A 26,803-nucleotide genomic window follows, 5' to 3' on the forward strand; every position below is an offset into this window, starting at 1 on the left:
GAATGAACCTAGTAAACCATTCTGCTAGTAATGCCCTAGAAACAATAGAATCAGGCTCCTTTCTTAGCTGGGCTGACTCTGGAGGGCTAACGGAAGTTAAAAAAGCACTAAAAGCTTATAGTCACTAAACTCACTAGATTTGACTCTGGTACAGCAGAGAGCAGATCTGCCGAGTACAAAGGGGTTTTTTTTTTCCAGAGTTTAATTGCATTTTAAACTATATACAATAGATGACCAAAAATAATATGCTGTATAATCTTTTGTTTGTAATAGTCATCTCCCAGCCAGGCCATCCCACCTGCCTGGCAGTTTGTAACACTGACTTCCATCAAAATGCTGATGACCACAGGATATGTCTCATATAGATGTTTTCAAGTTGCCTGAAACCTCCTTTGATCTGGCAATGAGCAGCCAACTGAAGTGCTACCCCGTGCCCCTCCTCTTTCCCACAGTGACATCCCAGCTCCCTGCTTCCTTTTCCAGCTAACAGGAGGAATTTGCAAGCAGATCTCAAGAAACTTCTTGTGATATTCACTATTTTTCTGAGGAGTCAACTGGAGCGCAACAAAGATGAACTGGAAAGAAATCCTTTTTCTCTCTTGCCTTGCAACTTTTGTGCTCTTGGTTGGTATGTATGATCCAGAGTAATAACAGTGCTAGCAGGAAGCGTAGAATTTCAGCAAGGAATGATAGAAATCTGAACTCGTGTCATTGGGGTAACATAAGAACACTGTCATCTACCACATTGCTAGTCAAATGAGCATGAGGGAGTATGTGAGAATCTAATCTAATCCACTGTAATCTATTACAATCTCTAAAGGATTTAGGCATCAAGTTATACTAGGAATAATAGTATAATTATTACAGACAATTTTTTAAATATAATGGGATAAACTGGACTAAATGTCCTTATAGGTCTTGTTAATTGCTATTTTTAAGACTTTCTACAAAAATAAAAACCGGGAGCACAAAAATATATGTCTACATAGCTGCTGATTGTACTGTTGCTCTTGCTGTGTAAAAGTGAATTTCCCAGGCAGGTTGTTATTGGACTGCAGGATTTTTAGGGTTTTAGCAGGTAGCAGCTTTCAACATCTGCTTGAGGTTTTTCCTGTGGGATGCTGCATTTCTTCACTGAACTCAATACTATGTTTGTGCTGTTGTCATCCAGTTCTTGAGGAGAGCGACAGTGCTGCTGTGGGCACCAGGAAGGCAGCTGGGGAAGAGGACAAGGAAAGTAAGTGGAGCTGAAAATTTTAGGGGGGAGAGGAGAAAAGTTGCTCCTACGGCTTTTAAATGTATGTTGATGCCCCTATTTACTATCTATGGCTGATCAAGTCCTCTCTCTTTGCTTTCAGGTGTGAAAAAGAAGATTTTTATACAAGAATCAGATGCCTCTAACTTCTTCAAAAAACGTGGCAAGCGAGCCACCAAATCCAGAGATGAGCTCAATGGTGAGGCTGTTCAGGAGTGTTTATGGAAAGCTGTATTTTCTTTGCTCCTCTTTCATCTCCCTCTTCCCTTGAGACAGTCCTAAGTTGCCTGCCACTCTCTACAAGGATTTATTCACCGATCAAAGTTGTTGTTGTTTCTTTTGGATTAGAACAGGTTTCTTCTCAATTATCTACATTTTAAATTACGGAATGTACCTACAAATAGCAATTTGGGGGGCCGCCAGAGGGATTAGTGTGTGAGGGGGACAGGGAGGAAATGTTATTTTTATGAATTGAATAAAAATAATATGGGAGAAGGACAAAAAATTGAACTTTACAGGCTTCCACTTTGGAAGATTTAGGGCATACCAAATCATTTCTGAGTGGGTGTAAGGGATCAGTCATTACTGAATTCTCCAAAATGAGGTTTGTTCACTGGCATCTTTTTAAATGAGACAAGAGGTAACTTTGGAAAATGAAATATTTTTCATCTGCAAAATCTCTTGAAGTTGGCTAATAGAACTGAAGTGGATGCCAATTCCTTGGTTTTCAAAAGGGCTGAGACATCTAGCAGGGCAGACGGAGCTCAGCAGGCTGCTGTAGGAGGTGCAGGACAGCACGGTGAAGTGAATATAGGGGCTTATTTAGTTCCTCTCCTCAGCTCCTTTCACACCGTCATCTTATGAAAGCTGGTAAATAACAAGCAGGTTTCAGGCCCGGTGCTGAATGAATGTTTTCAGCTCTTCTTGGAAAACATTTGCAAATGTAGCATTAAGAAATATGCACCTGGCTTCCACAACACCGTTTTATTTCCACATGGGATGGAAAACATAACTTAATTCACATGGCTTGTTTGCTGACGCACTGAACAGGATAACAGTGAAATGATCTGTCCTCTGGTTCAACAAAACTTCAGCTAGGTTATTGGGAGAGATGTTAACCTTTCAGTAATAATCTGAAAATTAACTCAGTTAAAGTGCAAGGGAGGGCTGATTTAACTGATAACACTTTAAAATACAGGGCACAAATATCATGTAATTACTATATAATAGTATGTTAACTGTTGACTATTTAATTACATTGTAATTACCAGGTAGTGTCCATGTAATTAGGTAATAAACATATAGGAGGAGGATGATTACCATTACAGGTAAGTTACAACAGGGTCTATAAAAACAATGCTTGCAGTGAGGTAACCAATAATGTAATATTTTAATGGGTTATATAAAGTGAGCACGATCAACCTTCTGCCATTCGATTGCTGATCTCAGTTACTTGATGGGCGATCTTCCAGAAGCAATATACCATATAACCTATTTTCCCAGACATTTAATAAAGCCTTTGGGTCAGAATGTATTCTCATTTGCATCAGGGTAAACCCACTGAAGTCACTATTCCAATGCACAATTCCACTGAAGTGAACAGGTTTACACTGGTGTGACTCAGAGCAAAATTTGGCCCAGTGGTTTTATTAAATATGCACAGGCCTGCAGATTATATGGTCATTACTTGTGGATGATGTTCCACCAAATAACTGAGCAGCGGGATTGTCCATGATCAGCCTCCTGATGTTCAAACTGGGATCAGGCTGAGATACAAGAGCTTCGTAGTGGTCGGGTCTGATCTCTAGAACTCCCTCTCTAACAAAGTCTAGCCAGAGTCCACAGAATCATTGTACATCCTTTCTGTTTAATCCAGTTTAACCAAGAACCCCCATTTCCATGCATCCTTCCATGCATTAGTGATCTGGTGATGGGGAGCTTTGGCTGGGACACTGGGCCCAGGTTATGATTTTACTGTTGATGGCCTCCCCTCTCACCATGTGCAGAACACATGTGCTTGGCAATAAGTGCTTAATAAATTAAACAGCTTCATGATATTTGTATCCTGTAACACAAAGGGCTAACTCTCAGTCACTTCCTTTACTAGTGAGCAATGTAGAAGTGTCTCTGAACCATGGCAGAAAAATAGGTTAGTCACCCTCCATCAAACAAGTACTGGTTTATTCTATAAAGGGTTGCATCCAGATAGAGATATAGCTGGCTTTGGCTGATGGGAACCAGAACAATTTCCTCCCACTCAAGATAGGTTGAATGTACCCATTCTTGTCAAACACTAGCATCAGATGGCACAGTTGGTTACATTACCAGCCTTTTATCAATGCACAATTCCGATCACATCCTTATGTTATGGGTTAGGAGGAGCCTGGTGCTTTTTGTCCTAATCCCCTGGGAATATTTAGCATGAACAGAAAATTATACCTTGGAGATGTCCAGATGTCCTGGATCTGACTGGCAATTTGCATGGCAGATCAGAATTGAGGCACATTCGGGAAGCTTATGGTACATCTTCCCTCTTCTGTAGCCTGATGTTTTAGAAAGAGGCACTGGTCTATATTTTTCTTTCAGTTACTCTGAGTGGTGTTACACTGGATTTATGCTGCTGTAGGTGAAAGAGAAATTTGACCCATGAAGGTTTTTTTTCCTATCACTCATCATAAAAAAAAAAAAAAAAAAGATGCAAGGAGCCTGTACCTCTCCAGCACTGTCCTGAAATAAGGATATTTCCAGTTGCCCAAACCCAACCTGAAACCTAAATGAAGACTCTGCTAAACTTCCAGTCTAATCAGATCACATCTGAACTGAGTCTGAATACCAACATAGATGATCATATGCTAAATGTAAGGGCAGTTCTCCCCTTCCCCCAACCAGCAAAGACCTGTACCCCAGCATTGGTACAGATTCAAAGTGATGCCAATGAGAAGGAGAACATAAAATATTGTTTGTTCTAGGCTGTGCTCAAAAACACGAGACCTTAAGTAGTTGGCAGACTGGAGCAGACCACAGGCCCATCTATCTCCAACAGTGGCTGATATTACTGGATGTTTCAGAGGAACATGCAACACCTCCCGAATATAACTAATTGTGCAATGCTCTGCCTTGGGGTCAATACCTCATCCAGAGCTATGATAGATCTTAGAACAGAAGATTAACTCAATACTTGTTCCCATCCATTTTCGTCAGCCATTCTCATCTCCTTCCTACAGTTCTTTAATCAGTGGTTATGTTACCTTCTTCTTTAAGCCAATATATTTATATTCCACTTTCTTAAAGCTGTTCTTACATTCATCTCTTTTCCAATGTCACAAAGCAGGTTTCTCAACTTTCAGGTGTTCAGCCACTTTTAAAAATACACATGGGAATTGATGTAATACCTATTATCAATATCTATACCTTTAAACGAACCCAAAGAAAATGAGCTAATTGTGTTTTCTTTCATTGGTGCCAAGTCTAGCACTATACAGAAATTAGCTCTGCTCTGTTGCGTGAACTCCTCCTGCTTATTATATCTGAAGGAAAAGCATTAATTTTCCACCTCCTCAAGTTTGCTGCCTCGATTAAATCCCTGCACTTCTATCCCTCACTTCTTTCTACTCATCTGAAGTTCACTTTGCTCTGCCTCTGAAGCACCGGATTGGAATATTGTTCTTTCATGTTTTTTGCATTGGCTAAGGAGACCAGCTGGACCTTCTCTATTTTGAATACCTATAGTCTTTCGACTAATGACACGTAGGGCCATCAGTACAAACAATTCATTTATTTATAGGATTAGTTTTGATTATCAGTATTTAACATTTACATTGCCCCCAAGATGGAGCCCCATTGTGCTAGTGTAACACACACCCCTTCTGGGTGTGGTGTTCTGTCCCATCTAGTGGCACCAAGACTACTTAAAGAGAGAGATAAAATGAGTCTGCTCTACAGCCTGAGCTCACAGGCAGTTGGTTTTTAGTTCATGCGGTAGAGGCTCATGCACTAAGCTCCAGAGGTCCCCGGTTTGATCCCGCCAGCCGACAACTGTTGGCATTACACTAGGAACCATACAAGCATATGGCAAAGGCTTTCTATAAAGTGGTCACAGCTCTTGCTTTCCACTGTCTTTTACAAGTGTTCCTTCCAAGAATCTCTCTTGGATAATGACGACTCATGGCTATCTTTGGAATGGGCAGGATTAGCCAACTCTGTTGTCGTTCAAACAGGCTCCTTTTGGGTTGCACCCTCAGTTATCCAGTAACATTCTTCAGCATGCTCTCAGTTCAGTTCCCAGTCCCATGTGTACAATGAGATTTATTCAGTTGTCTGAGAGCCTTTTCTTTGGTTGCATCCTATTTGATAATAGGGTGGGAAGGGACAGGCCTGGTACTTGAGTTCAACCTTTCTTGTCGCAAGTATGGGTTGCTACCTCTGCGGCAAAGCACGGGTACAGGGGAAATGCGTGGTCTGTGGTGGGAGCTTTTATCTTGTTGCTTATTGCCTGAAAAAACACTTGAACTCTTTGGGAATTGATTCAACAAACTAGCTGGTAAAAATTCTCCTGGGTCCCTAAAACAAAGTTACTTTATCTAGGTCTGTCCATCCACTGAGCAAGACCGTAATTTCTAAAGCCATATTTTAAGAATGTCTGTAAATAGAAACTGGCTATTTACTTTGCATTTTCCTGCAAGCCAACAGGTAAAAACACAGAGAGAAAAAGTGATGTAAGAAATAGAGGGAAAGAAAGTGATGTAAGAAATATGTATAAGCAAATGGACAGATGAAGCACAAGCATCTTGAGGATATGCACAACAATTGCCTCTCTTACCAAAATACCTTAGCAAAAATCTTATCAAATTCCAACTAAAACTCACTTTCCAGAAAAATTCATCTTCTGGCAGAAACCTACACCTTCTAAGATTGGACCCTAAATTTTCACCAGGCAAGGTGTAAATGACCAAACCAGGGCTAGATGATGTCATCTTCCTAGCTGTTTTAATGAGATTTCAACCCAAAATGGCAGAAATCTCACAAAATTAGTTTTTCCTGTTCACTTTCTGCCATCTTGGGCAGAAATAGTGTGACTGAAGAAAGTCACACAAGATTTCCACCATCTGGGGCTGTATCCAAACCAGGGCCAGATCCTTGGTTCAAGATCCAAAAGGTAAAGACAGAGGAGTATTAGGTCATCTTGTTGCCACTCCAGTCTTGGGGACAGCCAGGGTCCGGTTTGGCCCCCACTGCAATTTAGAGAGACTAGATGGCTACCCTAAATTATGCTGGCTGTTTATAGCCCCCATGGAGCTATTCTGTCAACCAGGATTGCTAGAGCACAAGGGACTCTTCCCATGCCACCTCCTGCCTCAGCATGCCCCAGAGAAGAGGAGATGACTATGCCATGAGAGCCTGCTATGCCATCTTTGCCACCCTGGAATTCCCCTGTGCAAGGGCAATTCTCCAGCCAGCTGTTTGACCCTGCTCTGACCCACTGTGGAACAGCTGAAAGGGCACAGAGCAGGGTCAAAGATTGGGAACACAATCCCAAAGCCATGAGGCCAGGTTCAGAACCAAGGGTTTGATTCCAATCCACATCCTGAAATTAAAGGTTGACTGTATCCATTTGGGCTCCTCTCTATTTGAATACATAGCAAACTTTTCAACAAACATGGTATGCATTCTGACATTGTAGTAACACCCCAAAGCCAGCCAATGTCATATGGTTTCATTTTCATTGGGAACTTTTCATTAGGAAGTTTTAGCTAGTAGGCATTTATCACAGGGTTTTAAATCATTGGACAAATATGATAACTGTAATCCACCAAACTAAATTAGAACAACCTGTGTTTTTCCTATGGAATTTAAAAGGCATAACGCGGGAGCTAGCAATTTCTCTACCAGCATCATTGCATGTATTGTTTCATTGTGCTGCACAATGGGATGATGAAATACATACAGATTGTCTAGTTCTTAGAAAGCCTGCTGTAAACAAGGACTTTAGCAGCTAAGCCTCCAGTGAAAGCCCAGGATACAGGTGCTGCTATACAAGGCTAATCAGATTCATTGGGTTTGAGGACAAAAGTTATGCTCTGGCTTCTTAAGATTTTTTTTGCTGCTAATACAATAAACATCTCTTACGCAGCGGAGACCCGGCAGATGCTGATTGCTGATGAGCAAAGGAGGGAGTACTTTGAAGAGCAAAGGAACAAGTTTGAGAATTTTGTCAAGGAAGAACATAAAGGTAAGAACAGCAAAACAACAAAAATTGAAACTTTAGCTGCAGGCTGGTAGGATATTATTATTATTATTAGTGTTATTTAACATTGATACGGTAGCAGCACCTAAAGGCCACAATGTGGTTGGGCCCTGTTGGCTAGGTCCTGTACAAAAATATAATAAATGACAGCCCCTGCTCCAAAGAACTTACAATCAAACTCTTTGCTCGAGAGAGCAACTCTTGGCAAATTCTACAGGGGTTTCACATCGTTCATTCCCACAGGCTCAATATTCTGTCATATACCGTTTGATTTATATCCCCACCTACCGGTGATGCTCTAATTCTAGATAGGACTATATAATGGGATTCCAGGTTTGCATTTCCTAGGGGTGATTCTATGGAGTCTCTTCACTCTCCCTGCCTGGAGGACACTACCACTGTGAAAGCCTATTCCATGAGGTTTTATTTATTGCCTTAAGGTGAAAAGGGGATGCTGGAATGAGGCTTCTGTTTTTTGGGATGGGATTTTAGGAATGTAGAATGTCTCTTGGGTTGCATTTCCTTACTGCTTCCACACATTCTAGCCAGCAGAGAGCTCTTAGAAAGTCACTGCTAACCACTGTAAGCAGCAACTCCTCCATGCCACACACTGTACCTGGAGGCATCATTCCACATCCCACATATATGAAACCCCACTGGTTTCAACTGGGCTTTGCATCCTGCATGGTAACATTTCCGTCTGAGGAATGTGCATGATGGTAGCACCCTGTGTTTAGCAATAGAATCACTATACAAAACCCCAGGAGGTTGAAGAGTGGGTAGTTTTAAATGCTGGCTGCATGCAGTGTCATGTAACAAGGTGAGAAGCAGCTTTAACTAGCAGTTTCCCTGCATTTATCAGTTAAAGATTAGCACATGGATAAACCAATACACAGTGGGGTAAGTGTTTTGATGAAGGTCAAACAGCAGAACTGGGAATAGAACCCAGGTCATCGGACTCCCAGTCTGATGCTCTAAAAATTGGAGCAGAAGCCCAGAACATGAGCCAATGACTTGCTGTGTGACACTGAGGAGTGACTTGCCTAGTTTACCCATCTGTAAAGTTAGGCTACATCAGAGAGGAACGGTGGGGCCTGATTAATTAATGTTAGTAAAACACTTTCGGATCCCTGAATGAACAATGTAAGAGAAAGGCAAAGTAGCACATCATAGAAATGTAGGTCTGGAAGGGACCTCAATAGGTCATCAAGTCCAGCCCCTCATGCTTGCCAAGTAAACCTAGACCATCCCTGACAGGTGTTTGTCCAATCTGTCCTTAAAACCCTCCGGTGATGGGGATTCCACAACCTCCCTTGGAAGCCTATTCCAGAGTTTAATTACCCTTAGAGTTAGAAAGTTTTTCCTAATATCTAACGTACATCTCCCTGGCTGCAGATTAAGTCCATTACTTCTGTTCTACCTTCAGTGGACGTTGAGAACAATTGATCACTGTCTCCTTTATAACACCCCTTCACATATTTGGTGACTGTTATCAGGTCCCCCCTCAGACTTCTTTCCTAAAGCCAACACAAGCCAGTTTTTTCCCATCTTTCCTCTTAGTCAGGTTTTCTAAACCTTTGATCATTTTTGTTGCGTTCCTCTGGACTTTCTCCAATTTGTCCACATCTTTCCGAGAGTGTGGCTCCTAGAACAGGACACAAACTCCAGCTGAAGCCGCACTAGTGCCGAATGGAGCATTACCTCCCATGTCTTACATACAACACTTCTGTTAATACACCCCAGTATGATATTAGCCTTTTTTGCAACAGCAACATATCGTTGATTCACATTCAATTTGGGATCCATTGTAACGTCCAGATCCCCTTCAGCAGTGCTGCTGCCTAGCCAATTAGTTCCCATTTTGTGCATTTCATTTTTCTTCCCAAATGTAGTACTTTGCACTTATCTTTATTGAATTTCATCTTATTGATTTCAGACCAATTCTCCAATGTATCCATATCATTTTGAATTCTGATCTTCTCTTCCAAAGTGCTTGCGACGCCTCCTAGCTTGGTGTCATCTGCATATATTATAAGCATATTCTGCACTCCATTATTCAAGTCACTAATGAAAATATTTTTGCTTCTCAGCCATTGAATTGATATAAGTGGAAAGATGTCCTATTTCTTTGTACATGTATCCAACAAAAGTAAGAAAGTCTAGAAGGAGTTCTTGAAGAGAACAAAGAGGGCAAAATTACTTTTAAATAGACTTTTTAGACTAGTTGTATGCAACTAAATAGTTCCTCCAAATTTCTGGAAATAGACATCTAAATAAAACATGAACAGTTTTCTTTCTCCTTGGTTGTCTTTCTTGCAGCAATGGCAGCATTTCTTTCTACGTGTATTTTTTCCCTGCACTTGATACTTCTCTCACTTTGCCCATAACAAACTTTAGATGCAAGGCCTCATTGACAGGACATGAATGGGGGACATTAACAGCGCAGTTATTCAGTTAGTAAACCCATTGCTCTTGTGTGATGCCTTCCCATTACTATGAGGTGGGGATGGCCCTATGACAACGGTCTTTCAGATGCTCCTCCATACTTTTTCTGTATGGTGGAGACTATACTTGCAGTAAGAAAGCATTCCATAACAGACCTTCCCAAAAGAAATGACCAAGTGGCCGTACAGACATTTCAGCTAGTTCCCTCCAGAGAATGAGTAGTGAAAACCATTTGTGGGATGACTGTTCAGTGAAGTGGTTAAAGGTAAAGACAGCAACAGAAGGGACTGGTTTTCACTTGGCATAATAAAGACATCCATGGAGGTATTTCTGAAACCTCACATCGAGGTGGCTAACCAAGCCAAATTCTCAGCAGCTCTGCAGTACATCCTTTTAAACGAGGAAAATGATTCTAATGGTAAAAACTCACCCAAAAGCGTTAGTTATTTTTATTGCCCCATCTTTATTACATTTTTGGTTTCATGCCAGAACTGTCATGGAGACACATGTACAGAATATGAGAGTCTATTGTTTTGAGAAGATTGTCAAAATAGTCTGACTTTCCAGATAAAATAAATAATACCCACCTCCTATATAGCACTTTTCATCAGTAGATCTCAAAGGACTTTACAGAGACAGTCGCTATCATTATCCCCATTTTACAGATGGGGAAACTGAGGCAGAGAATGGTGAAATTACTTGCCAAAGGCCACCCAGCAGGCCAGTAGCACAGCTAGGAATAGACCCCAGGTCTCCCGAGTCCCAGTCCAGTACTATATCCACACTGTTTTAAAATGGTGCTTTGGAGAATGTCTATATTTGTGCCTTTGAGAAAAGAAGAGACTCAGGGCTTGTCTCCACTTACCATGGATTGATGCTGTGGCAACTGATCCACTGGGGGTCGACTTAGCGGGTCTAGTTAAGACTTGCTAAATCGATCACCGATCACTCTCCCGTCAACTCCGATACTCCACCGGAATGAGAAGCATAAGGTAAGTCAATGGGAGAGTTTCTCCTGTCGATCCAGCCCGGCGTAGACACTGCAATAAGTTGACCTAAGGTACGTCGACTCCAGCTATATTATTCACGTAGCTGGAGTTGCATAACTGGAGGTCCATAGTGTAGACCTGCCCTTAGGAAATTAAATGTAGGCTTAAGAGGCCTAAAAACCTGATTATTTTTATCTTTTACCTGCTAGCCCTGACACTGGACACACTGTGCTGCTGTGGGCCTGTGCCATACTATTGAAATTAACCTTAGAACACTGGCATTGTCCAACCAAATAAGTGCTTAGGAGAGTGTGGATATTAAGATGCACCTATCCAAGGTTTATGTAAGGTCCAGAGTTTACACTTGTTAATGCGTGATCAGGACACACCTGTTACATTCAGCAGCACAGCAGGTGCAGGCTAACTTGACAATAGCTTGAGCATGTTTTACTCATCAGACAGTTAATCTGGACTTCACGCAGCCGTGTGATCCAGACATGCGGGGGACGTACCTAGAACACTCAAAGCCAGTTGACAGATGTGAGGGACACCATTGTATGACATTCAGAGTAACTTACTTCATCTAAAGCCCTACACTCAAAGCATCATCAAGGTGATGTATCCTGTTGTACTACCAAATATGTCAGCTAGGACCCATTCCAGTGACTTCAGTAGCATATAAATGGATGGCACCATGGCCTATGGCAGACCAGCAGCTGATGGGTTAATGAATAATTCGATAATGATTTGAAGAACCATACATCAAAATAAATAAATTGTAAGACAACCTTTCGCCACTTCCCCAAGATCAATAATAGTGAACATTAAAATCCTCCCATTAATTGTGTGTTTGCAAGGATATCACAAAGATACAGTCGTGATGGGGCAGGTAGGTACCTAGACAGATCAACCTGAAATAGTAAACCTGGATCCAGTATATGTTGGAGGTAGGAAGAGGGTCATGCTGTGCAAAATATTCACAACAAAACACAGAGGCCCATGTAATGTACCTCTTTTTTTAGAATCAAAGAATCATAGAATATCAGGGTTGGAAGGGACCTCAGGAGGTCATCTAGTCCAACCCCCTGTTACAGTCTAGAAACTCAGCATGTTGAAAGGTTTGCTAATGTTCATGAACGCTAAACTTCTGAGCAAACCCAGACCCTGTTTCAGGAAAACTGAGCAGGCTTGGGGTTTGCAAGGAAATCCTGCAAAAATCTCTCTCTAGGTTCCTATACTGGCACCCACCACCAAACTATGTGAGTGCCACATCTCACGGACGTATCATGAAAATAGGTGCAAGTTGGTGCTTTTGACCAAGATTTGCATTGACATTTTGTGGGGGGTTTTTCTTTTTTTTTTTTTAACTCCAACTGAAAGTTGGGGATGAGGAAAGCTCACAAATCAGAGGTGGACCCGAGTCACAAAACGAGGATTCAGATCTGAACAGTGCAAGTGACAGCTGTCCTTATAATGGGCCAAACGCCTACTTTCAAACCCTCAGTCTTTGGGGAAGTACGCTCGGCCTAACCTCCCCCACAACCTCCCTTTATATGTTACACACAACTTGACAGACAGGGATGCACAGTTGGAGATTTGAGAGCCAACAGTCCTTGCCACCATTTCAATGCCGCTAGTACATTTGGCATTAGATTAGTTGGCTGTCTGAAAATGAATCGCAGTTCACATTGTCTCTTGTTATTTCTACTCCCCACCCCCATCTACAGAGCAACAGGAGAGAAGCCGGGAACAGATCGAGCAATGGCGTCAATATCACTACGACGGTCTCTACCCATCTTACATGTATAACCGTCACCACATCTAGATGTAAGAAGAGTGAACTAAAAAAAAAGTTAAATATTTGCTGACTAAGCCGTTCACAGGACACTGAAGAAGCCACCACATTTCCAAGGTCTTGGCCATGTCATGGATCCCACTGTGGAATCTACTCCACCAAGCCCTCCTCCTATAGTATTTGCATTGACTCTGTTTTAATGGATAGAGCTTCTCATAGGGTGCTGCTTTGCTTTGTATTTTGACGTGCTTGTATGTGTGACAAAATCTGGATTTAAAACACAAAAGTGGAACAATGCAGACAGAATTAGGTCCATGAGACATGTATAAATCAGGATAGTTTAGGCTGTTTAGAATTTGTCTTATGTAAACAGATAAGAATTTTTTTTTTAAATCACTGTATCTTGGGAATCACTGAAAAGCAAATCTATGTTTGCTGTAATCCCAGGGTCTCTGTAATATTTTACTTTAAGTTAAAAAAAGGAACTGTATTAACATTCTAATAGTTGTTTAATTAAACAGTAGTATTAGCTTCTGCAATATCACTCAATATTACTCCTCCTTACTAATCTTATAAATAATGGAAATTCTATACGTTTGAAAGAATATAACTTCCTTTTTAACTATCATCAGTCCCTTCAAGATGCATAAGCAGCTAGTGATGTAAGTTATATGAAGAAAAAATAATAACAAGAAAGTTTGAAACTACCATTAGACTTGCATTTACACAATAGAAATCATGCAACAAATCTCGATGCCAACTCTGCCCACATATCTACAGCAGCACAGGAACTAACCAGATCAGCCACACCATCACCGGTTCATTCACCTGCACGTCCACCAATGTAATATACGCCATCATGTGCCAGCAGTGCCCCTCTGCTATGTACATTGACCAAACTGGACAGTCCCTAAAAGGATAAATGGATACAAATCAGATATTAGGAATGGCAATATACAAAAACCTGTAGGAGAACACTTCAATCTCGCTGGACACACAATAGCAGATGTAAAGGTAGCCATCCTGCAGCAAAAAAAACGTCAGGACCAGACTTCAAAGAGAAACTGCTGAGCTTCAGTTCATTTCCAAATTTGACACCATCAGCTCAGGATTAAACAAAGACTGTGAATGGCTAGCCAACTACAAAAGCAGTTTCTCCTCCCTTGGTGTTCACACCTCAACTGCTAGAAGAGGGCCTCATCCTCCCTGATTGAACTAACCTCGTTATCCCTAGCCTGATTCTTGCTTGCATATTTATACCTGCCTCTGGAAATTTCAACTACATGCATCTGACGAAGTGGGTATTCACCCACGAAAGCTTATGCTCCAATACGTCTGTTAGTCTATAAGGTGCCACAGGACTCTTTGCTGCTTTAACAGATCCAGACTAACACGGTTACCCTTCTGATACAGTAGAAATTATTCCTCTACATTATTCTTTTTCTAGCCAGACATTAAATAACTATCTTCACTTTCTATAATGGCTGTTTATCAATAAACATAGCTCCATAGAATCATAGACTATTAGGGTTGGAAGAGACCTCAGGAGGTCACCTAGTCCAATCCCCTGCTCAAAGCAGGACCACCAACAACTAAATCATCCCAGCCAAGGCTTTGTCAAGCCAGGCCTTAAAAACCTCTAAGGATGGAGATTCCACCTCCTCCCTAGGTAGCCCATTCCAGTGCTTCACCACCCTCCTAGTGAAATAGTGCTCCACCATCATTCTAGTAAGTGGTAGGATCACTCTAGGGATCTTCCATCTGGAGCCTAGGTCCATCAATGCTATTAGCCAGGATGGACAGGGATGGTGTCCCTAGCCTCTGTTTGCCAGAAGCTGGGAACATAGGTACTGGAACTAGTGGTGCTGGCGCACCCCCTGGCTTGAAGTGGTTTTCATCATATACAGGGTTTACAGTTTGGTTAAATGGCTCTCAGCATCCCCACTATAAAAATTGTTCCAGCACCCCTGGCTGGGAACACTCAACAGGGGATGGATCGCTTGATGATTACCTGTTCTGGTAATTCCCTCTGAAGCACCTGGCATTGGGCACTGTCAGAAGACAGGATACTGGTGAGATGGACCATTAGTCTGACCCAGTATGGCCTTTCTTCTGTTCTTATCTGTATACTAGCAGCTCTGTTAACTGGGGCAAAATTAATCAGAGCCTGTGGCAGTTGTTCCTGGGGAGGAGGTGTGGAGAAATAACTTCTCTCATGGGGAAATCTTCTCACACCAGCAACTCTTACAGGAATGAAGGAAGGAGAACACAGGGAACACATGGAAAGATGCCCCAGCACAATAATATCTTTGTGGAGAACCAAGGGCGGGGGGAGGGGACACATTTTTAAAATGTAAAATGTCACAATGGGGAGGATCAAACACTTGCCTATGTTACTAGCTTGCTCATCAAAGCACAGCACCACTGGACGCTTTGGCTAACTGTCCTGCTATGAACTAAAGGAGGGGAATCCCTGCAGAAATGCTAGTGCTAAGAGCTAGTTAGCTTCTTTTTCACATGCACTTAACCGGGAAAGGCACCTGGAGCTCTCTACTCGGAGAGCTGTAAAAACCTTGGCTGTACCGCCTGCCAAGGTAGGGCAAATGTGACGAGTCAGGATCACTTGCAGGGATCAGAAAGTAATTCAGTTTCCTTCCGTTGAGACCGAGCAGTGGGGCCTATCAGCAGGAGTAGGCTACGGAGTGTGGATTCATCCACTGGGAGCTGGAATGGGACCGTTAATCCATGTTAGATCAATTATCACGTGATTACAACATGAACATGAAATGAACAAAGGTTGACAAACCTCAGGCGCAGCTTTCACAATGCAGAATTTCCCAGGATCGAATGGCCTGTCCATCCTGTGAAGGCAGGAGGCAGACTTGTATCTGCTGCTATTACGCACCCCCTGCGTGCTGAGCCTGTAGTCGAACTGCTCCTTGGCGCTGTTGAGGTGGCCGGTGTACGGCTTCATGAGGAGACTAAGGGGGCAGGATCCCCCAGCATCTCTACTGGCATTTCAACATCGCCAGTGGTAATCCACCGGTTGGGAAAGACGGTCCCTGCTTGTAGCTTTCTGGAACAGTCCCGTGTTCTTAAAGAGCTACGTGTCATGCACCTTCCCTGACCAGCCAACACGGACGTCAGTGAAGCATCCCCGGTGAGCCATCAGCGCTTGCCTAACCACTCTGCTCACTCATCTGAGGACTGGAAGGCTTCTGTGAGAAGCTGTTGGTGTTACCCACGCATGCTAGGGCACCCGCCTTTACCCAGTTCCCTGGGCTCAAGGCATAATGCAGTTAATTTAGGCACCTCCTTACCCCGTACCTAGGGCTCAGGGCACAACCCTCTGTGGGCTTACGGGACATATTAGCAGTGAAAGAGCCTGACACAGTAATATCCTGAACCTCTATGTATTGACAGTTACCAAAACAGAATGCACACGCTAAGCATACAACGCTCACCACTCCCAATAAGACAGACAAAGTTTTCTTGGTGGCCAGTCAGAATCAGGTCATCTGGGGACTCCAGCTTCTGCATGATATAGTTGGCAGGGTGTTGAGATCTGGCAGCTCTGATCTCGGGCTGTGTCCTGGAATTGGTTCCAAAGAACTTCCTTTTGGCCCCCCCAAACCATGCATATAATAGAGAAGTAGGGATCATAAAGGCAAAACAATAAAGAAGTAGAGATTTCACAACCACAACTGTCGATAAGTGATTCCTTGCCAGACAGAATGCTAGCAAAGTTTTCTTTAAACATCTTAAGATCTCTTTCTTTATCTGGCGATGGTGGGTACTGTTAGGAGAGGATCGCTTCCTGAACAGCCCGATATTACACTGTTTTAATGGAATTTAGATGGCATGTGAGGATGGGACTTTCTGCTTCTTGGCTCATGGCTGCTGCTGTTCTACTGTGGCTGCAGGTTTATTATCGACGAAACACGGTACTAGCACCCTGGCTCCATGGTGACAGGTACACTAACACGCGTATGCCCATCACAATGGACTCAGCTCAATCAGCAGCGGGCCTTTCTGCTGGACAAAGGTGCCCCGCCGATGATTTCTCTTTTAGACATTGATACAAACCAGTTACGTATTACACTCCTGACGTGGTTAGTTACCAACCCTTGTACCTGCTCGTTCTAACAAAACATCCCCATCCATCATTCTATCCTCCCATCTTTGTCTTTCTCAGGGTTGGTGTCATCCTGTACCATCTCCCAGGAATGAGTTGACATGAATATCCTGTACCTAGGCATGCCTTTGTTTTAGCAACGCTCACCAAGCCTTTGGTTCAGGCCTCAGGCCTTGCACCAGGCCCTGTGCTCCAGGCTCTCTCCTTCTACCACGGGGGGGGGGGGGTGGTGTTGTATATGTAGAAAAATTCATAAGCATCCATTGTCTGGATAATAATAATTAATACCTAGATATGAAAATTAGCTGGAGGAAACCTTCCTCTCTACCCCTGAAAGTCATGTAATGCCCACATGATAAACAAAGCAACTTCAGCTATGGTGCAGTCATCTCTAGTTTATGACACGACCATACTGAAATTATTATTCATTTAAAACAAATTGTGGGTTTGTTTTTTTTTATTTATTTCAGCCATTAGCATGAAATAACATTCTGGATGGAATGAACAATGTTTTTGCTTGTCTAGTCCCCTTCCTATTTGCATTAATGAGAGATTGAAGGCTACAGTGTCAGATACAGGCAGGAGCTGGGCAGTTGGTGTTACTAGAGATGGCTGTACATATGTGAACTGTAAATTAGTAGACAAGGTGGAAGCAGACAGTGGTCAAGAATGTGTAGGATGCTTCCTGGATTTTCCATAAAAGTTGTTTTTGTTGTGCATTACCAGTAAAATCTTGTGTGCAGTTCTTCACATGGACCTCCTAACAGTTGGCACTGAGGTAGGGACATAAGACATCATAAGCATCACAGGGCATAGTCAGTATAGACAAGTGACTGTGGCATTATTCCACAGTGTCTGTTAACAGGCCACCATAGTAAGGGTAGGGCATTACACACTGCTTCACCGATCCAGGGTTTCTAATGGATCAAGCCTGGATTCTGAAGGGAAAAGGGAGTAACAACTGGAAGCCTGAGGGAACAAACACCACCAGTTTTCCTCTCCAAATGAGTTGATGAACTCTTCCCTGTGATGCAGATGCTGATAAGCTATAGAGAGACGCTGACCCCATCTATCTTATCGACTGAGATGTGGTGACAATTGTAGCCAACTAGTTCATTGTATCATTCAATTGTGTTATCTATTGTCATGGCAAACTCATTTGTTATTTCCTGTGTGATGCATAGATTTAAGTTGTAGATATAGGGAGAGATGTAAGTAGCATAGCATTACAGGCATATAAAATTGACAAGTATTTAGGAGTGATTAGCGTGTATTAGGTATATAAGTAAGGCAAGGCAGTAATGCAAGGCCTATAGGCTAAGGCCTGTAAGATTTCAGCTTAGCCAAACTAGGCCTCAGGTTTACAGAGGCTTGACATAGGTATAACCCAGGAATGACCCGACACCAGTAAGGTTACAAGATTATGGTAAAAAAGTGCCAATAGGGGTGTTTCAGAAGAAAATGTGTCATCATGGACTCATCTAGACAGCAACGTACCTGTCCAGTCAGCACGATACCTGACTGTAACATTATGGAAAGTTCTGCTCTGACCACAGGTTACCATGGGAACATGTTTACATAAATGTTAATGACATGCTAATAAAAATAAAGGGAATGAAAAGAACAACCTGTGAATAGCAAGACACCCCAAAATGTATGGGGTGTGGAAGCACAGACAAGGAAAAGTAGGTTAGAACCCTCATGCATATACACAAGGTGTTAGGAGTGGGCATAATAACAGGATAAAAGGGTTCCTTGGTATGGCTCGAGTGCGAAACTCCTGAAGGAAGACCTCACTGGAAAGATCCCAGCAGGAACCACTCCTCTATCGACGACCACCTGTTGAGAGACTCTATACCATCTTTGGATGGGTGAGTTTGACTACAGCAACAGTTCTGGGATGGCCTCTCAGGGTTTGTATATTTATGTGTTATTGCAACCTTAATCATCTGCTTAGTAAAATTTATAATGCAGACAAGACTTCTTACTTGTGACTATGCGCGTGGTCGCTTCATGTGTTCCTACAGCCTCCAAATCTAAGGATAATTTTTACCTCGTTGATCTTAAAACTGTAGCAATACAGGAGCTCAACTCACTGTGATTTAATACAAAACGATCAATTCAATTAAATAAAGGTTACACCAGCCTCATTCCCATTCCAATCTATTTGGGGTCTTATAACGTACTTGTCACCAGGTATCTGAGTGTCTCCCAAAGTTAAAAATAAACATGCGGGGATGGTCATACTGAAATCCAGTGGGCATTTTAATATTGTCTTCAGTTAAGCCAGGATTTTATCCCAAGAGATTAATCAGAGGTTCTCAAACTGGGGGGTGGGGGAAGGGGCAGGCCCTCCTGGGGGGAACGGGTGCAGAATATATTCTGGGGTGTGTGTGAGAAGCTTTAGTCAAAGAAAAAACCCCCATCTTACGCCACACATTTTATGCATAGCAACGAATAAGTAGGAAGGCTTTTTACTGGCCATGAGACCAAGCAACAAGAAGGGGGCGGAGAGGAGTGAGAGGGGTCAGGGTCTTGGGGGGAAGGGGTAGCGCAGGAGCGGGGCCTAAGGGAAAGAGGCTGTGACAGCATAGGGGCTGGGGAGAAGGGGTGGTGAGGGGGCTGGGCCTTTTGGGGAATGGGCGGAGCAAGGGCAGGCGCTCAGGGAGAAGGGGCGGAGCAAGGGCAGGGGCTCGGGGAAACGGGGCAGGTCTGGGCAGGTCTTGGCAGCTCTGGACTCAGCAGCAATCTCTCCCCCTTCTGGTACTTGTGTATCCCTCCCACGGAGAGATGTTGTCCCTTTGTAAGTCCCTGCTGTGGGCCTAGGGTGACCAGATAGCAAGTGTTAAAAATTGGGACCGGGGTGGGAGGGTAATAGATGCCTATATAAGACAAAGCCCCAAATATCAGGACTGTCCCTATAAAATCGGGACAGTTGGTCACCCTACGTGGGCCTGTGTCCAGTGCTGAATGGGGGAAAGTGTGTTTTAAATCTGCAGGTTGGGTTGAGGATTTTCTCCCTGTCTGTCTTGTCAGGTGCATGGGAAGGACACACTGACCGCATTGGCTTCACAGATGGTGTGTCTCTGTGGGTTTTGTTGTTGGTGGTGGTTTTTTTACTAATCATAATACTTAGCTTCTTTCTGGTGCTTTTCATCTGTAGATCTCAAAGCTCTTTATAAAGCAAGGTTAGGCTTGTTAGCGCTCAGACCTGCTGACTCCCAGCCAGTGTCCTAGCCACTGGACGGCACTGCCTCCCTTATGGGAAAGTCTTGGACTCAAAACCTTTCTAGAGAATGTTTAAACCAGGACTGCTATTGGGTTTTGGAGTAATTTTTTACTGACTCTATTCAGTATCTATAGAAACCTATACATTTCATGCTGATTAAATTCTATAGGACTTTTCTATACCTATAATAGGGCCCTTGGGGCAGGGCTTGTGTCTTCCTATAAATCTGTACCGTGCTGAATGTGACGTGGGTGCCCAAGAAATACTTACTCTCCTCTACCATCCCCCAGGACTGGCACCTTTCCCACAAACTATCTCCACACAGTTTGCCCCTTCAGGCGAGTTGTTTTGGAGATGGTTATTTGTCTCTGTGCATTTTCTGTACCCTCTGCGCTCAATCTTGCTTCCTGGAACTGCAAAATGCTCCAGTCTCCAGCCATTATCACGGTTATTTTGTAGGGTTCCAAACCATACAAGGCACTTCGCCGAAGTCCTAGGAAGATGTGGTCCCTGCTCCAGAGAGCTTCCAACCTGCTTTGAGCAGGGGGTTGGACTGGATGACCTCCTGAGGTCCCTTCCAACCCGATAGTCTATGATTCTATGAACCTCAATGTAATTGTAACACACACTGCATGGGGGTAACAAGCAGCAGGGAGGAATGGTGGAGGGAAAGATCGTATAATAATACAATCTCACAGTCTCCACTGAAGAGAGGTACACATCTCGGCGGCAGTGGGATCTTTTTAAATAAGTAAAACAGATCATGTTTAAACTAGTGAAAAGTCGCGGCTCACTTAGGGGTGCATTTACAAGTGCTCAGCACCCACAACTGGGGCCAGGTTTCCGAAAGCATTCAGCACCCACTGTGATGAATGGTCTTGAAAATCTGGTCACCTATGCCAGTGCCTAAACAGGAGCTGAGTTCTTGTGAAAATCTAGCCCTTATTGTGGGTTTGACAGAAACGAGCTGCCAGGCTTTGCACTCGTCACAGCAATAATCAGTACATAAGGGGTAGGTGACAACCTGGCAGCTTTCTTCCCTACAGGGGAAGAACCAGGAGTGATATGCAAGAACCAGGACAGAGTCAGGCTGGGGTCGGAGAGCTGAGAGCAGTTGTAGTACCGGGCTGGAATCAGGAGGAAAGAGTCTCAACAGAGTTGGGCTGGGGTCGGAGACCGGAGATCAGAAAACAAGGTGCAGGCCAGAAGTCTGTGTGGTTGCTCAGACAACAGTTCCTGAGGCACCCTCCAGGGTTAAATAGTGTGCATGACCAATCAGAGGGGTCTAGGATGCAGACACTCTGGACACTTTGGGCGGTACTTCCTTCAGTGCCTAATCTCCACAGCGCTCCCTGGATATGGATTTGCATGCAATATGGGAATGTCAGCTGGCCCCAGCTCAGTAGACCTGGGTTCTAGTCACACATGGATCCCTACAGGGTTTGGTTGGTGACATTCTTAATTTTTAATGATTTTGATAATCTTAACCCTAAACTAACAAAGCTTTTTTTAGAGGAATTACAAAGCAAGTGGGTAGGTGGAGCAAAGAGTAGGATAGAAATGGGCAAGATCTTAATTAAACTCCCAGCAAAGACAATGGCTACAGCTAGACTATGTTACTGATTATTTTCAACAGATCCCCAGTGGTTTCCAAGGAGAGGGTTCCACTTAAAAACAATGGCATGATGTGGCACTTAGCGATTTCACTAGAGAGTGGGAGAGCATCAGACTCTAGGGTTACAAAACTGTTTTCAGATGTCTTAAGATTTAGTTGACTAGTTATCTGTCTTGCTTTATATGCCTTAATTTATACACTGGATCACATTTCCTACTTCAACACCAACTGTTCCTGTGAAATGCCCTACAAAGTTCCAGAGGCCAATACCTTTGTAGGGAGGCCAATACCTTTGCTGGAGGAGTTCACATCATGCAGAAGCTGTGTCTGCTGGGTTTGTAGTTGGAACTGAGCCAACCCTGAAGGCATCTCATGTGTAGTCTGGCATATTTGACCACAAATGTGGTGGCTGCCATGTGGCCAAGAAGCTGCAGGCATGTGTGTGCCTGTATTCTGGGGTGAACGGAGAGCCTGATTGAACTATTTCCAGGACCCAGCAGTCCTGTGTGACCTATTGTCAGACATGGTGGAAAAGCTGGAGGCGGTGGCCAAATGGCGGAGTCAAGGGGTGGTCGTGCAGACCCCCAACCAGTGCTTCAAAATTGCTGTTTGTTTCCCGATGGGTGGGAGGTAGCTGGTTGCGCATGAGTTTGTCTGCACCTGGGAGGTCTGTTGCGGTTCCTCCCATTATCATACGGTCTGGACTGGGCCCAGTGATATTGTTGTGCGTGGGGCCTCTGATAAGGTTGATACCATTTTCTCATGGGGAGGGACAGGTATATCCCCAGTGTGTGCAGGGCGGCCCTAGAGTCTTTCATAGTGTGAAGGACTTCATCGGGGTTTTTTTGGAAAAAAGTTTATCTTTATCAAAGGGAAGGTCCTCCCCTGTGGTCTGCAGATCTTTGGGGATACCAGATGCAGACAGCCAGGAAGACCTGCGCATCACCACCACCGTGGAGGTAGTGTGGGCTGCTGTTTCCGCCATGACCAGGGATGCTTGTAGCACCCTCCTGGACACTAGTTGACCTTCAACAAGGACTGATTTAAAGTCCACTCTCTTGCCCTCTGGGATGTGGGAGGTAAAATCAAAGAGCTTGTTGTAGTTGTCGTAGTCATAGCTTGCGAGGAGGGCGGAGTAATTTGCAATTCTGAATTGCAGAGTGGAGGAAGTATAAACCTTGCGCCCAGGAGGTCAAGCTGTTTGAGGTCCTTGTCTTGCGGAGCAGGCCAGTATTGTGGCTGTTTTGTTCTGTGCGTTGCTGCATCCACGAGAGTTGGGTTGTGGGTGGGAAAATAAGAAATCTACATCATTAGCGGGAACATAATACTTATGTTCTGCCTTTTTGCATGTTGATGGGATGGAGGCAGGGGTCTGCCAGAGAGTGTCAGCTGGTTCTAGGAGGGCTTTGTTTATGGGTAGCGTGCTCTTTGAGGGCACAGAGGGTTGGAGGATTTTGAGGAGTCTGTGTTGTGTCTCCTGGACTTCCTCCAAAGGAATGTCCTGGCTGAGTGCCACCCTCTTGAAAAGTTCCTGGAATTGCTTAAAGTTGTCCACATTTTGTGGAGGTCAAGGCATGAGGGCTTCATCCGCAGCTGATGGAGAGTTAGGAGCCGGTGAATCTAGGAAGGGTTCATAAACCACCTCTTCAGGAGGGGGTTCAGGAGCTCTAGATGTAGAAGGAGCTGGAGATAGAGGTACAGAACAGACTTGCAGTCTGGTGGAAGGGCCGCAAGGAGGAGTGGCAGCAGGGGCCAACCAAGGGTACTACTGAGGCCAAGGCATGGGGTAGGAAAAGTGGGGCCCTGCCTCTGGAGGGACAAAGTAGAGAAACTGAGGCTGGTTCTTGTGAGGTGCTGTGCCTTGAGATAGATATGGCTCCAGTGGGGGAGGAGAATCAGGCAGGGAGAACTCTGCCTGCTGATGCATGTCATTCTCACTGTCAGTGAGGGTAGCCAGGTTGGGTGGTGAGAGCGGCAGTTCAAATAGTGAGTGCTCTGTGTCAAGGAGCGGAGAGTCAGGCTCCGGGGCCACAGAACTATCAGCTTGATTCAAAAATTGTTGGTGTTCCGTGGGCTGCGGTCCTGCGGGGCGCAGAGTGTGAGCCGATGTCCGCAGCGATTTTTGTTTAGCTTTAGTGGGCGCCGTGGGCCGTTTATAGGCGCCCTGCGGGGGTTCCTTGTCCACTGCAGGGGTGATAGTCAGGTGCGGTGCCGACGTTCTTGTCGGCACCAGGGTGGAACGCGCTGCCGGTACCGGGTCCATCTTCGGTGCCAGCGGGACCTGCTGTGGGAAGTCGGTTCCCTGCTTTTGTGTTCCGTGTGAGCTGCGGCTGCAGTGCTGGGGCGGTCGGAGGCGCCGGCTTCTGGCGCTGTCAGCACCGAGGGTAGAGATTACACAGGAGACCCTTTACCCTTTTGAAGGTCTCTGTGCGGAGACGTTGGGGCTTCCTGCCTCTTCACTTGAGAGGCTGAAGCCACGCTACCGGTCGGTTCCGACCTAGCAGGAGAGCATGAGGGAGAGGGTCTACTTGTGCCCGTCTCCATAGATGGCTGCAGAGCTTTCTACATCAGGAGCATTTTTAGCCGCAAATCTCTGTCACAACGAGCCCTGGTTTTCAGGATGGTACAGTGGAGACACTTAGCAGGGCCGTGTGTCTCGCCGAGACACTTCACACACAGTGAGTGTCTGTCAGACCCTGGCATAGGCTCCTTGCAGGAGCCACATTTCTTGATGCCCGGGGACCCCCATATCGTGGAACTACAATTGCCTGGGAGGGAGAGTCTCAATGGGAGACAAACGTGAGAGAAAAGTTTTTGTTTGTTTGTTTGTTTTTTAAACTAACAAACTATTCTAAAGGAAGGGAGAGAACTGGGATATTTCTGTCTAACTATTTCTATTAATTTTAACTTATTTCCTTCAGTGACCAGGGAAGAGGTTCAGCACTGCCCTGAGTCCCGTCTTCAGCCAACAACGGTTGAGAAGGAACTGAGGGAGCGTGCGGGATGCGCACGCTCAGACAGACCCTAACAACGCCGTGAGACAGCAGCTGGGCGCGTGCGTCCCGACCAGGCACTGCTACCAAAGATCTCTGATCAACGGCGCCGGGACGCACCGTCACCTGGAGTGGAGCACCCACAGCAACAGCACTCGAAGAAGAATCATGAAATCTATGGTTTTATGATCCCTTTCATCATAACAGCCTTCCACTTTCAGATTTGCCACCAATTCTTCCCTTTTAGTCAGGATCAAGTCTAAAATGGCTGTTCCCCTTGTTACTTCCTCCACTTTCTGGAACAAAAAGGTGTCCCCAATACATTCCAATAACTTATTGGAAACTTTGGTTTTGCGGTCTTACTTTTCCAGCAGATGTCTTGTTAGTTTAAGTCTTTTCGGCTATTTCTGTTCGTTCTAGAATAGTAGAGAAGGGTGCTAAGAAAGCAAATGCAGTACAAGTCAGTATGTCACGAACAGATTAAACTGGTATGAGGCAGAATACGCAGAGAAGAAATTCTTCAGATGATTATAAACCAATGCTAGGAGCCTAGGTAGCAAGCAAGAGGAATTAGAAACTCTCAGTAATGGGAAGAAATTTGATATAATTGGCATTACTGAAACCTAGTGGGACAATTTGCATGATGGGTGTGACACTGTTATATAATTATGATATGTTTTGTACAAAGCATGCCTTGTGAAAGTCTTGATCTGCTAAACATCAATATCTCATTGAATTGTATGTGTTATCATTGCATGTGAAGTTATGAAACCTTGCTATGTAAGTTACGGCCTTGTCTACACTATGGGGCTAGGTTGAATTTAGCTGCGTTAGGTTGATTTAAAAATGACTGCATCCACAGAACCAATCCCGTTGCGTCAAATTAAAGGGCTCTTAAAATCAACTTCTGTACTCCTGCCCGAAGAGGGGAGTAGCGCTAAAATCGACCTTGCTGGGTCCAATTTGGGGTAGTGCGGACGCAAATCAATGGTATTGTCCTCCAGGAGCTATCCCAGAGTGCTCCATTGTGACCGCTCTGGACAGCACTTTGAACTCCGATGCACGAGCTAGGTACACAGGAAAAGCCCCAGGAACTTTTGAATTTCATTTCCTGTTTGGTCAGCGTGGCGAACTCAGCAGCACAGGTGTCCATGCAGTCCCCCCCAGAATTGTAGAGCGTAGAATGTTTCTACGCTCCCCCTATCATCTCCGTCCCTTAGGTTATCGCAGATTAGAAGGCAAAAAAACCACACTTGCGATGACATGTTTTCTGAGCTCATGCAGTCCTCCTGCACTGATAGGGCACAGCTTAATGCATGGAGGCATTCAGTGGCAGAGGCCAGGAAAGAATTAAGTGAGCGCGAAGAGCGGAGGCAGGACGCGATGCTGAGGCTGATGGGGGAGCAAACAGACATGATTAAAGTGTCTGTTGGGGGAACAAACGGACATGATGAAGCGTCTGTTGGAGCTGCAGGAAAGCCAACAAAAGCACAGACCCCCACTGCATCCACTGAAAAACCGCCTACCCTCCTCCCCATGTTCCAAAGCCTCCTCACCCAGACGCCCAAAAACACGGGGTTGGAGGCTCCAGGCACCCAGCCACTCCACTCCAGAGGATGGCCCAAGCAACAGAAGGCTGTCATTCAAACAGTTTGACTTTTCGTGTGACTACAATAAGCAATGTGGCCTTGTCCTTCCCTCCTCCCCCACCACACGTGGGCTACCTTGTCCGTGATCTCATTTTTTTTAATTAGTAAAGAAAGAATGCGTGGTTTCAAAACAATAGTTACTGTATTTCGAAGGAGGGAGGGTGGTTGGCTTACAGGGAATTAAAATCAACAAAGGGGGGTGGGTTTGCATCAAGGAGAAACACACACAACTGTCACACCGAAAACTGGCCAGTCATTAAACTGGTTTTCAAAGCCTCTCTGATGCGCAACGCGCCTTGCAGTGCTCTTCTAATCGCCCTGGTGTCTGGCTGCTCAAAATCGGATGCCAGGTGATTTGCCTCAACCTCCCACTCCGCCATAAACATCTCCCCCTTACTCGCACAGATATTATGGAGCACACAGCAAGCAGCAATAACAATGGGAATGTTGGTTG

General features: G+C 44.5%; 1 protein-coding gene across 2 annotated transcripts in view; it reads left to right on the forward strand.

Moving 5' to 3' along the window:
- UCMA (upper zone of growth plate and cartilage matrix associated) overlaps positions 1-13,679 on the forward strand; it is a 33,794-nt gene extending 20,115 nt beyond the window's left edge. For both annotated transcript variants that reach the window (XM_074952778.1, XM_074952770.1), the window contains 5 exons: positions 453-628; positions 1,172-1,237; positions 1,359-1,454; positions 7,386-7,484; positions 12,661-13,679. In XM_074952778.1, the coding sequence (XP_074808879.1) occupies positions 571-628; positions 1,172-1,237; positions 1,359-1,454; positions 7,386-7,484; positions 12,661-12,758 (417 nt within the window). In that variant the 5' untranslated portion in view covers positions 453-570 and the 3' untranslated portion in view covers positions 12,759-13,679. The remainder of the gene's footprint in view (positions 1-452; positions 629-1,171; positions 1,238-1,358; positions 1,455-7,385; positions 7,485-12,660) is intronic.
- Positions 13,680-26,803: the final 13,124 nt, after the last annotated feature.

This window comes from Natator depressus, chromosome 1 (assembly GCF_965152275.1).
Source record: "Natator depressus isolate rNatDep1 chromosome 1, rNatDep2.hap1, whole genome shotgun sequence".
In the NCBI taxonomy this organism is placed as follows: domain Eukaryota; kingdom Metazoa; phylum Chordata; order Testudines; family Cheloniidae; genus Natator; species Natator depressus.